The sequence below is a fragment of the Coregonus lavaretus genome, assembly GCF_964263955.1.
Source record: "Coregonus lavaretus genome assembly, chromosome: 8".
NCBI lineage: Eukaryota > Metazoa > Chordata > Actinopteri > Salmoniformes > Salmonidae > Coregonus > Coregonus lavaretus.
Genome location: NC_139995.1, coordinates 39,895,903 through 39,910,024, shown reverse-complemented (window position 1 = coordinate 39,910,024; position 14,122 = coordinate 39,895,903). Strand labels below are relative to the sequence as shown.

At 44.4% G+C, this 14,122-nt stretch overlaps 1 protein-coding gene across 1 annotated transcript in view; it reads left to right on the top strand.

The window, feature by feature from the left end:
- LOC311134052 (synaptoporin-like) overlaps positions 1–7,122 on the top strand; it is a gene marked incomplete at both ends in the record, with an annotated part of 9,501 nt that extends 2,379 nt beyond the window's left edge. The window contains 4 exons of the mRNA XM_084167655.1: positions 258–382; positions 4,627–4,825; positions 5,174–5,365; positions 6,742–7,122. Of these exons, the coding sequence (XP_084023781.1) occupies positions 258–382; positions 4,627–4,825; positions 5,174–5,365; positions 6,742–7,122 (897 nt within the window). The remainder of the gene's footprint in view (positions 1–257; positions 383–4,626; positions 4,826–5,173; positions 5,366–6,741) is intronic.
- Positions 7,123–14,122: the final 7,000 nt, after the last annotated feature.

The following is a 14,122-nucleotide window of genomic DNA, read 5'->3' as shown; positions in this document are numbered from 1 at the left end:
TGTGGCTCATTAGGTCCAGCTGTTGGTCTAGCAGTTTTGTAGAGGACCAGACAGGAAAGGAGGGACCAGGAGAAACTAGTAAACTGCATTCCAAATGGCACCCTATTCCCTATGTAGTGCACTACTTTTTACTTTTTGGTAAAAAGTAGCTAGTCAACTATGTAGGGAATAGGGTGCCATTTGGGACACAGCCTATGTCTAGCGTGCTCAATGAGTAGGAGTTTAATAATATATATATGTATATATATATATTCCAGATCTTTGCCATCTGTGCATTTGCAACATGTGGAGGGTACTCTGGTCACCTGCGGGTTAGAGTGGAATGTCCGGACAAGAGCCAGAGCAACCTCAGCATCACCGTAAACTTTGCCTATCCCTTCAGGTAATACATGCTGTTATTTTTCCACAGTCTGACTACTAGACTTTTGTCCATTTTATTGTGGTTCATGGTCAAAATTCTCCAAAACATAAATTCAACAGAATTTACACTGACAGTCATGTCATACAGTCATGTGCAAACTGGAGCAAAAGGCTCATGTCATTGTCACATGTCACATGCATGGGTATACACGTTGAGAGACAAGTCACATTTATCCAGATAAACACTCCACAACACTTTACTAAGAGTCATTCTGTATTGTAATCTACTGTGCATTTGGGGATATAGCCTTGGTGAGACAATGATAGTGTTGTCCGTCCATGAATGTGTTTGACAGATAGGGTGGATGTGTGGTGGCAGAGATTTATTTTCCATCTATAAAAATACATTTAAAAAATCTATGTTTGGATTGAAAGATTATGGAATATGGAGCTGTAGTTGTCAAATCATTCATTTGTTTCCACGTTCAGTATCTCACGTGTATCTACCTGCTCCCTTGAAGACCTTAAACATTTCAGCTCAGGTTAAGAGTAATGTGGAAAGACTCCTGATGATCAGGGGAGAGATTCATAATTGAGACTCATGAGCATCATGCAGTGATTCTGAGGAATACATACAGTGCATTCGGAAAGTATTCAGACCCCTTGACTTCTTCCACATTTTATTACATTACAGTCTTATTCTAAAATTGATTAAATTGTCCCCCCGCATCAATCTACACACAACACCCCATAATGACAAAGCAAAAACAGGTATTTAATGTATTATGCAAATGTATATAAAAAAAACGGAAATATGACATTTATATAAGTATTCAGATCCTTTACTCAGTACTTTGTTGAAGCACCTTTAGCAGTGATTACAGCCTAACATCTTCTTGGGTATGACGCTACAAGCTTGGCACACCTGTATTTGAGGAGTTTCTCCCATTCCTCTCTGCACATCCTCTCAAGCTCTGTCAGGTTGGATGGGGAGCGTTGCTGCACAGCTATTTTCAGGTCTCTCCAGAGATGTTTGATCGGGTTCAAGTCCGGGCACTGGCTGGGCCACTCAAGGACATTCAGAGACTTGTCCCTAAGACACTCCTGCGTTGTCTTGGCAGTGTGCTTAGGGTTGTTGTCCTGTTGGAAGGTGAACCTTCGCCCCAGTCTGAGGTCCTGAGCACTTTGGAGCAGGTTTTCATCAAGGATCTCTCTGTACTTTGCTCTGTTCATCTTTGCCTCGATCCTGACTATTCTCCTGACTATTCTCCCCCACAGCACGATGCTGCTACCACAATGCTTCACCATAGGGATGGTGCCAGGTTTCCTCCAGACATGACGCTTGGCATTCAAGTTCAATATTGGTTTCATCAGACCAGAGAATCTTGTTTCTCATGGTCTGAGAGTCTCTAGGAGCCTTTTGGCAAACTCCAAGCAGGCTGTCATGTGCTTTTTACTAAGGAGTGGCTTCCGTCTGGCCACTCTACCATAAAGGCCTGATTGGTGGAGTGCTGCAGAGATGGTTGTCCATCTGGAAGGTTCTCCCATCTCCAAAGAGGAAGTCTGGAGCTCTGTCAGAGTGACCATCGGGTTCTTGGTCACCTCCCTGACCAAGAACCTTCTCCCCCGATTGCTCAGTTTGGCCGGGTGGCCAGCTCTAGAAAGAGTCTTGGTGGTTCCAAACTTCTTCCATTTAAGAATGATGGAGGCCAATGTGTTCTTTGAGACCTTCAATGCTGCAGAATCTTTCTGGTACCCTTCCCCAGATCTGTGCCTCGACACAATCTTGTCTCGGAGCTCAACGGACAATTCCATCGACCTCATGGCTTGGTGTTTGCTCTGACATGCGTTGTCAACTGTGGGACATTATATACCCAGGTGTGTGCCTTTCCAAATCATGTCCAATCAATTTAATTTACCACAGGTGGACTCCAGTGAAGTTGTAGAAACATCTCAAGGATGATCAATGGAAACAGGATGCACCTAAGCTCTATTTTGAGTCTCATAGCAAAGTGTCTGAATACTTACAGTTGAAGTCGGAAGTTTACATACACCTTAGCCAAATACATTTAAACTCAGTTTTTCACAATTCCTGACATTTAATCCAGGTAAAAATTCCCTTTCTTAGGTCAGTTAGGATCACCACTTTATTTTAAGAATGTGAAATGTCAGAATAATAGTAGAGAGAATGATTTATTTCAGCTTCTATTTATTTCATTACATTCCAAGTGGGTCAGAAGTGGGCACTCAAATAGTATTTGGTAGCATTGCCTTTAAATTGTTTAACTTGGGTCAAATGTTTCGGGTAGTCTTCCACAAGCTTCCCACAATAAGTTGGGTGAAATTTGGCCCATTCCTCCTGACAGAGCTGGTGTAACTGAGTCAGGTTTGTAGGCCTCCTTGCTCGGACACACTTTTTCAGTTCTACCCACACATTTTCTATAGGATTGAGATCATGGCTTTGCGATGGCCACTCCAATAACTTGACTTTGTTGTCCTTAAGCCATTTTGCTACAACTTTGGAAGTATGCTTGGGGTCACTGTCCATTTGGAAGACCCATTTGCGACCAAGCTTTAACTTCCTGACTGATGTCTTGAGATGTTGCTTCAATATATCCACATAATTTTCCTTCCTCATGATGCCATCTATTTTGGGAAGTGCACCAGTCCTTCCTGCAGCAAAGCACCCACACAGCATGATGCTGCCACCCCCGTGCTTCACAGTTGGGATGAGGTTCTTCAGCTTGCAAGCACCCCCTTTTTCCTCCAAACATAATGATGGTCATTATGGCCAAACAGTTCTATTTTTGTTTCATCAGACAAGAGGACATTTCTCCAAAAAGTATGATCTTCGTCCCCATATGCAGTTGCAAACCGTAGTCTGGCTTTTATATGGTGGTTTTGGAGCAGTGGCTTCTTCCTTGCTGAGCAGCCTTTCAGGTTATGTCAATATAGGACTCATTTTACTGTGGATATAGATACTTTTGTACCTGTTCCTCCAGCATCTTCACAAGGTCCTTTGCTGTTGTTCTGGGATTGATTTGCACTTTTCGCACCAAAGTACATTCATCTCTAGGAGACAGAACGCGTCTCCTTCCTGAGCGGTATGACGGCTGCATGGTCCCATGGTGTTTATACTTGCGTACTATTGTTTGTACAGATGAACGTGGTACCTTCAGGCTTTTGGAAATTGCTCCCAAGGATGAACCAGCCTTGTGGAGGTCTACAAATTGTCATGCACAAAGTAGATGTCCTAACCGACTTGCCAAAACAAGAAATGTGTGGAATGGTTGAAAAATGAGTTTTAATGACTCCAACCTAAGTGTATGTAAACTTCTGACTTCAACTGTATGTAAATAAGGTATTTCTGTTTTTTATTTTTAATACATTTGCAAAATATTCTAAAAACCTGTTTTCGCTTTGACATTATGGGGTATTGTGTGTAGATTGCTGAGAAAAAATATATATTTAATCAATTTTAGAATAAGGCTGTAATCTAACAAAATGTGGAAAAAGTCAAGGGGTCTGAATACTTTCCGAAGGCACTGTATACCTTTACCTCTCTTTAATCTCTCTCTCGCTCTCTCTCTCTTATCTCTCTGTCGCTCTCTCTCTCTCTCCCCCTTCTCTCTCTCTCTCCTTCCTCTCTCTTCTCTCTCTCTCTGTCTCTCTGAAGATCGCAGGTTCACTCAGATCAGTGGGAGGAACTTGTTTCACTCAGTTTAACAATCGCTATTTTTAAAGCCTGTCAGAGTCCATTGGTAATGGAAGGGTTCCTCACCAAGACAGACTTTTGTTCTTTAAAAGAGATCTTTTTTTTTTTTCTTGCCTGAAGCAAGGATCAGCAGGGTCTATCTCTACCTTCTGCAAATCATTGTGTGTTCAAACACTCTGCTCATACTCTACTTTTACCTGGACATTTCCTGCCATAATGCAGGACTATGTTATTTTATAGGCAAGATGGCTTAACTACAGGTCTCTCTTGCAAACGAAATTTGATCTCAATGACTAACCTGTAAAATTAAAGGTTAAATAAAATAAATGAAAACTACTGTAACAGGTGATTAGGATTCTAACACATTGAGCTTTGATGATAGACATTTTACTGACGACATAGCTACAGCATGACATCTGACAATGACTTGCAGGATGATGGTCATGACATTCTCAACCTCATTCTCACTCACCTGCACTGTGATCAGAGCCTCACACTTGTCAATAAAAGGCTTTAACTGTGACCATGTCCTTGTTCCTGACATCTTATAGGTTACAGCAGGTCCATTTCCAGCCCACGCTGTGTGAGAGGAACAGACAGGAGACCATCTTCCTGGTAGGAGACTACTCCTCCTCAGCTCAGTTTTTTGTGACCGTGGCTGTCTTTGCCTTCCTCTATTCACTGATGGCCACCGTAGTGTACATCTACTACCAGAACAAGTACCGCGAGGGTAATAGAGGACCGCTGGTGGTGAGTTGTTTTACTTATCAAGAGCTGCCTTTGGTTCATTAATGTCATGGTATTTGTATAATGTATGTGTCTATTAATTGAGATACATTGAATTAAATAATTTACAGGACAGTGGTAGCTTAACATATAGAGAAATGTGATTCACAAGATTATTACCTCTGAAAGATGTGGTATATTGTGGCATTTTATAAATAGCAGTTAGCTGTACTTTGTTGTTACTCCTGCTCTTTTCTTCCATATTCCTTTAGACCTCGTTTATAACATCACCCCATCCTCTTTTTCACACCTCAACTCTCACGATCGCATTGAACCTGATAATAACCTTCTCCATTTCTCCCTGCTAACCAGGACTTTGTAGTGACCGTGCTCTTCGCCTTCATGTGGTTGGTGAGTTCCTGTACTTGGGCCAAAGCTCTGTCTGATGTAAAGTCAGCCACTGATCCCACCCAGGTCCTCCTGCTCATCTCTGCCTGCAGACACCCGGCCAACCAGTGTTCAGCTTCCCACCACCCAGTCTGGTCTGAGCTCAACACGTCTGTGGTGAGTCATTGGTGATGTCCATAATGGCACCCTATCTCCATATAGTGCATTGCTTTTGACCAGACAACTATGGGCCCTAGTCAAAAGTAGTGCACTATATAGGGAATAGGGTAATTTGGGACACATTCCTTATGCATGAAATACCAATGCTGATCAATGTCAGCTCCATTGTCTTCAGACAGGTGGTGTTTACTCCTACGCGATGCTCGTCCTTCAACCGATTGTTGATGATGATGTTTTAAATAATGTATGCACAGCAACAAAAATTCTTAGCAACCATTTGTTTTACGTCAATAACATTTTCTGATTCTGAATCTGACAGTTTGATGTTTAGACCCAAACTCTAAATGCAGGTTAGCATTTTTCGTCATAAATCTTGTTCTGGAGGCAACTCTTCAGAGTTGTCACTAGCTGGCACAGCCACAAAGTAATCAAATCTGACTTTCAACCTAACCCTAATGCCCAACCCTAACCGTAACCACACTGCTAACCCTAATGCCCAACCCTTATCTTAACCACACTGCTAACCCTAATGCCCAACCCTAATCTTAACCACACTGCAAATCCTAATGCCCAACCCTAATCTTTAACAACACTGCTGACCCTAATGCCCAACCCTAATCTTAACCACACTGCTAACCCTAATGCCCAACCCTAATCTTAACCACACTGCTGACCCTAATGCCCAACCCTAATCTTAACCACACTGCTAACCCTAATGCCCAACCCTAATCTTAACCACACTGCTAACCCTAATGCCCAACCCTAATCTTAACCACACTGCTAACCCTAATGCCCAACCCTAACCTTAACCACACTGCTAACCCTAATGCCCAACCCTAATCTTAACCACACTGCTAACCCTGATGCCCAACCCTAATCTTAACCACACTGCTAACCCTAATGTCCAACCCTAACCACACTGCTAACCCTAATGCCCAACCCTAATCTTAACCACACTGCTAACCCTAATGCCCAACCCTAATATTAACCACACTGCTAACCCTAATGCCCAACCCTAACCTTAACCACACTGCTAACCCTAATGCCCAACCCTAATCTTAACTACACTGCTAACCCTAATGCCCAACCCTAATCTTAACCACACTGCTAACCCTAATGCCCAACCCTAATCTTAACCACACTGCTAACCCTAATGCCCAACCCTAATTTTAACCACACTGCTAACTCTAATGCCCAACCCTAACCTTAAATTAAGACCAAAAAGCTCATTTTTGCTTTCATGTATTTTTACAATATAGACAATTTTGACTTTGCAGCTGGCCTATCTAAGGGGAAATCGCTCTCAGTTTTGCCTCCAGGACAAGAAACGTCAACATGCACTCTAAATACCCTCTTTCTGTACCTCTATACAGGTTTTTGGTTTTTTAAACTTTATCCTGTGGGCCGGCAACATCTGGTTTGTCTTCAAAGAGACAGGCTGGTACAAGACTGGCCAGAGGTACCCAATGAGAAGCGCCTCTGGGAGACGGGCCAATGGGATGAGCCAACGGCTCTGCAGCCAAAGCAGTTTCGACCAATCAGGGGACAGCTTCTATCAACATCCATACAGGCAGACTAGTTTTGATCAATCACGGGAGAGCTTGGGCCAGCAGCACTACAGCCAAGGTAGCTTCAACCAATCAATAGGGAGCTTCCGCTTGCCACAGACCAGTCTAGGACAGCCAATCATCATCAGTCAGGGGGATGTCACCTCTAAAGGGATTAATCCTATCATGTTTGTCAATGATACTTAGATCACATTTTATGTATATTTTCCCCTCATCTACTTACCCTCACAAACGTAACTAGATCTGAAAATACTTTTGTATATTGATACCTGACCATAAGCAGGGTTGGGTAGGTTACTTTCTAAATGTAATCCATTACAGTTACTAGTTACCTGTCTTAAAATTGTAATCAGAAACATAATTTTTGGATTACCCCAACTCAGTAACGTAATCGGATTACTTTCAGTTACTTTTGGATTACTCTCGCATTAAGAGGCATTTGCAGAAGACGAAAAGGATCCATAAAACGCATTTGATGTGTCATCATAGTGGTCTCTGACTTGTGGTCAGACTCGCTCAGATGGAACAAACTTAATTTAATGTCATTTAGAAACAGAAAGGTGTCATAATGTATTTTCTCCTCAAACATCCTTTCTGAATTTAAAAGTAGCCTAATCCAAAAATTCATCATCTACTTTTTCAAAAGTATCTGTAACCTGATTACAATATTTTTGCTGGTAACATAACTGATTATTTCTTGGTGATCAGATTACATGTAGCTGATTACATTTGCCCATAAGGTATACAGTGAGGGAAAAAAGTATTTGATCCCCTGCTGATTTTGTACGTTTGCCCACTGACAAAGACATGTTCAGTCTATCATTTTAATGGTAGGTTTATTTGAACAGTGAGAGACAGAATAACAACAACAAAATCCAGAAAAACGCATGTCAAAAATGTTATAAATTGATTTGCATTTTAATGAGGGAAATAAGTATTTGACCCCTCTGCAAAACATGACTTAGTACTTGGTGGCAAAACCCTTGTTGGCAATCACAGAGGTCAGACGTTTCTTGTAGTTGGCCACCAGGTTTGCACACATCTCAGGAGGGATTTTGTTCCACTCCTCTTTGCAGATCTTCTCCAAGTCATTAAGGTTTCGAGGCTGACGTTTGGCAACTCGAACCTTCAGCTCCCTCCACAGATTTTCTATGGGATTAAGGTCTGGAGACTGGCTAGGCCACTCCAGGACCTTAATGTGCTTCTTCTTGAGCCACTCCTTTGTTGCCTTGGCCGTGTGTTTTGGGTCATTGTCATGCTGGAATACCCATCCACGACCCATTTTCAATGCCCTGGCTGAGGGAAGGAGGTTCTCACCCAAGATTTGACGGTACATGGCCCCGTCCATCGTCCCTTTGATGCGGTGAAGTTGTCCTGTCCCTTTAGCAGAAAAACACCCCCAAAGCATAATGTTTCCACCTCCATGTTTGACGGTGGGGATGGTGTTCTTGGGGTCATAGGCAGCATTCCTCCTCCTCCAAACACGGCGAATTGAGTTGATGCCAAAGAGCTCGATTTTGGTCTCATCTGACCACAACACGTTCACCCAGTTCTCCTCTGAATCATTCAGATGTTCATTGGCAAACTTCAGATGGCCCTGTATATGTGCTTTCTTGAGCAGGGGGACCTTGCGGGCGCTGCAGGATTTCAGTCCTTCACGGCATAGTGTGTTACCAATTGTTTTCTTGGTGACTATGGTCCCAGCTGCCTTGAGATCATTGACAAGATCCTCCCGTGTAGTTCTGGGCTGATTCCTCACCGTTCTCATGATCATTGCAACTCCACGAGGTGAGATCTTGCATGGAGTCCAGGCCGAGGGAGATTGACAGTTATTTTGTGTTTCTTCCATTTGCGAATAATCACACCAACTGTTGTCACCTTCTCACCAAGCTGCTTGGCGATGGTCTTGTAGCCCATTCCAGCCTTGTGTAGGTCTACAATCTTGTCCCTGACATCCTTGGAGAGCTCGTTGGTCTTGGCCATGGTGGAGAGTTTGGAATTTGATTGATTGATTGCTTCTGTGGACAGGTGTCTTTTATACAGGTAACAAGCTGAGATTAGGAGCACTCCCTTTAAGAGTGTGCTCCTAATCTCAGCTCGTTACCTGTATAAAAGACACCTGGGAGCCAGAAATCTTTCTGATTGAGAGGGGGTCAAATACTTATTTCCCTCATTAAAGTGCAAATCAATTTATAACTTTTTTTACATGCGTTTTTCTGGATTTTGTTGTTGTTATTCTGTCTCTCACTGTTTAAATAAACCTACCATTAAAATCATAGACTGATCATTTCTTTGTCAGTGGGCAAACGTACAAAATCAGCAGGGGATCAAATACTTTTTTCCCTCACTGTAGGTCACCACTCCCATGTAGATTTCCAGATATGAAGTTTGCAAGGGCACGTGGACGAAGCTGTAATATCTAAGGGGGTGGACCGTAAGAGAGGAAAATGAAAAGAAGACACAGTAAAGGGAAAGGAAGGATTTAGCAAGTGAGTTTTTAAGAGGACATCGGAGTGGTTTGGAAAATGTATCAGAAATGGAAATAGAGTGAGAGAAGACTGTGTGAATAGTGTGAATGTGAGAGGTTTGGCTTCGCTCACATTCATGTACAGTATTGTAATTCATTTTTCTTTGCATGACTTGTTGTGGCTGTCTCATGGTAGTGGTTTTCTTGGTGTGTTTAGTCCATAACTTGGTGCATCGGCGCACAGGTGTTACCTGTATTACACTTGAGGTTCAATGATTGGGTGGCAGGTAGCTTAGCGGTTAAGAACAATGGGCCAGTAACCGAAAGGTTGCTGGTTTAAATCCCTGAGCCAACTACGTGAAAAATCTGCTGATGTGCCCTTGAGCAAGGTACTTAACCCTAGTGTCTGTAAAATTATTTATATTACAAATTGTTTCATGCTTCAGTAGGTTTGTGCTGTTGAATTTAAAACTGTGGTGGGGACATACGTTTGTGAACCGCCTGTTATATATACTCTAATTATACCTCATCTGATTCTCAAATTTATGCAGTTTGTTTGATTGGTGGTGGCAGTGCTCTGCTGATGGTGCAGTGATGTTCCACAGTGAGTCGTTCCACACATTTTGTATAAGTGTTGTAATTTCTCAATGGTTTTAAAGTGATGGTGATATTTCACAGGGATCTTAATAATACTGACATTTGAAGATGCACAAATAAAGCCTTACATTCGCATTGTCCAAATGGTTTGCCTCTGTGCGAATACTGTATGTTCTTAAAATGGAAGCCTTATGAAACTAAAGTCAAACCAGTCTGTCTGTCTCTATACAGCAACCACAGGACAGTGTATGAACACATCTACGCTCAGGGAAAGAGCAGCAGTGTCACGATCGTCGTAGGAAGTAGACCAAGGCGCAGCGTGATGAACGAACATGTTTATTTATCATTAGCGATAAACATGGACAGTAAACAAAAACAACAAATGACTTGTAACGTCCTAGGTAACATAGACCAACACGGAACAAGAACCCACAAACACAAAGGGAAAAACAGACAGTTTAAATATGGCTCCCAATCAGAGACAACCAGCCACAGCTGACACTCGTTGCCTCTGATTGAGAACCACACTGGCAACATAGAAAATAAACAACTAGACCTACAACACAGAAATCTACACACCCTGGCTCAACATAACAGTGTCCCCAGAGCCAGGGCGTGACAGTACCCCCCCCCTAAATTGCGCGGACTCCGACCGCGCCAACCAAATACCACAGGGGAGGGACCGGGTGGGCACTCCGCCTAGGCGGTGGATCCGGCTCCGGGCCTGATCCCCGCTCCCTCGCCAACCCCCCAAAGTACCCCTGGTCCGGTCTGTCCCCGCTGGCCGGAGCTGGACTGCACATTGGTGGAACGGATTGCTCTAGCTCCGGCGTGAAGCATCTGACCGGTGCCGGACCAGGCACCGGTGGAACAGGCACGGGACGTGCCGGACTGACGACGCACACCACTGGCTTGGTGTGGGGAACAGGCACGGGCCGTGCCGGGCTGACGACGCACACCACTGGCTTGGTATGGGGAGCAGGAGCGGGCCGGACCGGGCTGGCGATGCGCACCACTGGCTTGGTGTGGGGAACAGGCACGGGCCGTGCCGGGCTGATGACGCACACCACTGGCTTGGTGTGGGGAACAGGCACGGGCCGTGCCGGGCTGACGACGCACACCACTGGCTTGGTGTGGGGGGCAGGAGCGGGCCGGACCGGGCTGGCGATGCGCACCACTGGCTTGGTGTGGGGAACAGGAGCGGGCCGGACCGGGCTGGCGATGCGCACCACTGGCTTGGTGTGGGGAACAGGAGCGGGCCGGACCGGGCTGGAGACTCGCACCATTGGCCTGGTGCGGGGAGCAGGAACAGGCCGGACCGTACTGGGGACACACACCACTGGCCCTACGCAGGGATCTGGAACGGGCCGGACCGGACTGGTAACACACCCCAGTACCCTTCGCCGTGCCTCTACACCTTCCATCCCCTCTTCGACCAGTGGCCCCCGTAACCTGGCGGCCTCCTCTGCCAACCTGCTGGGCCGCTCTGTCGCGGTCTCCTGCTGGCCCGTCGTCCACGGCGTTAGCCCCCCCCCTAAAGATTTTATGGGCTTCACTCCTACCCGTGGACCAGGTCTCCATACTTTTTGCCAGCCTTTCGCCCTTCTGCTTCCACGTCAAGCCCCTCTCTTCCTCACATGGCTTGACCCAGTCGAGGAGGCGAAGGAGATCCGCTAGAGATCTCCCAGGCGATGGCTCCTGGACTTGCTGCTTGGTCCAGTCTTGGTGGGATCTTCTGTCACGATCGTCGTAGGAAGTAGACCAAGGCGCAGCGTGATGAACGAACATGTTTATTTATCATTAGCGATAAACACAGACAGTAAACAAAAACAACAAACGACTCGTAACGTCCTAGGTAACATAGACCAAAATGGAACAAGATCCCACAACTATTGTGGGAAAACAGCCTGTTTAAATGTGGTTCCCAATCAGAGACAACCAGCCACAGCTGACACTCGTTGCCTCTGATTGAGAACCACACTGGCAACATAGAAAAGAAACAACTAGACCTACAACACAGAAATCTACACACCCTGGCTCAACATAACAGTGTCCCCAGAGCCAGGGCGTGACAAGCAGGTCCTGTAAGGTGGACACTTAGATCTGACATTCCAAAGACGTGAACACCTACTGCTCAACTTTAACTCTGTGCTCTGAATACACTTTATATCACACAGGTGAAAGGTGCTCTGATATTCTGCTAAGTCCTGTCACAGTGATCAGATCAGATCTACCTGAGAGCTGTTACCATGGTGATGCGGATATGGTAGGTGAGAGCTGTTATCCTCTCCTGCTTCAGAGGGAGTTGAGGTACTAGCTCCCCTAGTCTGTAACAAGACAAATAAGATTCAGCAATGCCTCTTTTCCATGGCAGACTCATGTGGGCAATTTGGAATGGAACAGGGGAAGGAGAGAGAGAGAAAGAGAGAGATAGAAAGAGAGAGGGATGATATGAACAGAGATAGAAGTAACAAAAAAGGAGAGCTAGAAGAGGGCAGAATGCACATTGATAAGAAAGAGAAAAATAAAGTATGTGAGTAAGTGTGAATGTCTAGTTTGTGTTGAGTGGAATGGTAACTGCACCTGCCCGGTCCCCTGGATACCGTTCATGCTTAACCCATTTAGCTCTGTGCTAGACAAGTGTGTAGAAAGGCTGTCAGAGTAATGGCTCATACAGGCACAGACACAAGGGCCCATGGGGCCCCACTCACTGGCTCAGGGACTCTATTCTAATCATTTGAATGCAGGTATTTTAATGGCATCCAAGCCTGCTCACATCACAAAACATGGATTCTCTTCCATTCTGTCTCTCACTGAGGGCCATGCTAATACATGAGAGCATCTTGGCTGAGTGTTCTAGGTTTTAGTTATTCACCTACAGTAGCTAATGCACTGCAGCTGGTGCTGCAATATCATATCTCTGCGATATCAGCGATAAAATGTTCTTCAAAAAGCCCTAAAGATGTTGACATGACAAAAAAATACCTTTTTATTCCAGATATAGTCCTAATGGTGGAATCTAACAACTTCTGCAAAAGGTTTTCCATCAGTTCAGTCCCTATAATTGAGACCAATTGGGAAACAAGCTTTTTTTATTTTTTTTCTCAGCATAATTCAATTCAGCAGGCTCCATAGGATCAAGCTAATGGAATGAGGAATCCAACTAAGACAAACACCATGATGAAATGCCAAACGCAGATGACAGCTGGGATGTAAAAGAAATGAGAAGAGACAAGAACAGAAGAGAAGAGAAGAGAAGAGAAGAGAAGAGAAGAGAAGAGAAGAGAAGAGAAGAGAAGAGAAGAGAAGAGAAGAGAAGAGAAGAGAAGAGAAGAGAAGAGAAGAGAAGAGAAGAGAAGAGAAGAGAAGAGAAGAGAAGAGAGCGGATGGACGGATGTTACCCAAGGAAAGCCTGTTTAATAACGAGGCACAAGGGGTGTACTTATGTTTCTGTGGGTTGCATGGCCCTCTTCTCTGTGTGAGCAGCCATAAAACACTGTGTAGAGAGAGGCAGTGTTTCTCTGGGTGAGTCCCAAAGGCACCCTATTCCCTATATAGTGCACTATTTTGACCAGCGCCTATAGGACTCTGGTCAAAGTAGTACACTATAGTATGGGAAATAGGGTGCCATTTGGGATGTATCCTCTGTGTGTTGGGCCAACCCTCCACAGAGATGCTAGCTAAACGTCAGCAGCAGGTGTCCAGGACACAGAAAGACACAAGGATGGAAATTGCAGTGTAGGTACCCCACAGTATAAGAATTAAGATCAGGTTATCAGCAGGAAATGAAGGGTTACATTGAGTATGTACATGACAAGGCTGTGTGGAGGGCAGGAGATGGATGAGGGGGTTGGAGAGATGGAGAGGGAGGATCAGTCACGACACATCATTTCTTATGCAACAATATATTTCAACATGCACTTGGAATGTGCTTGTTTGTGAGATAATTTACTAATTGTCTCATCTCACTACGCATTTAAAACACTTCTCTAAGCACAGCATAAATATACAAAACATCTCCAAACACAATTGTAAAAGCTTAGATCTTCATTAAATTAAGGGCTTTAATTTAACAAACCTAACACAATGGTAAATCTTAGCGCTGGCGGTAGCACTATAGGT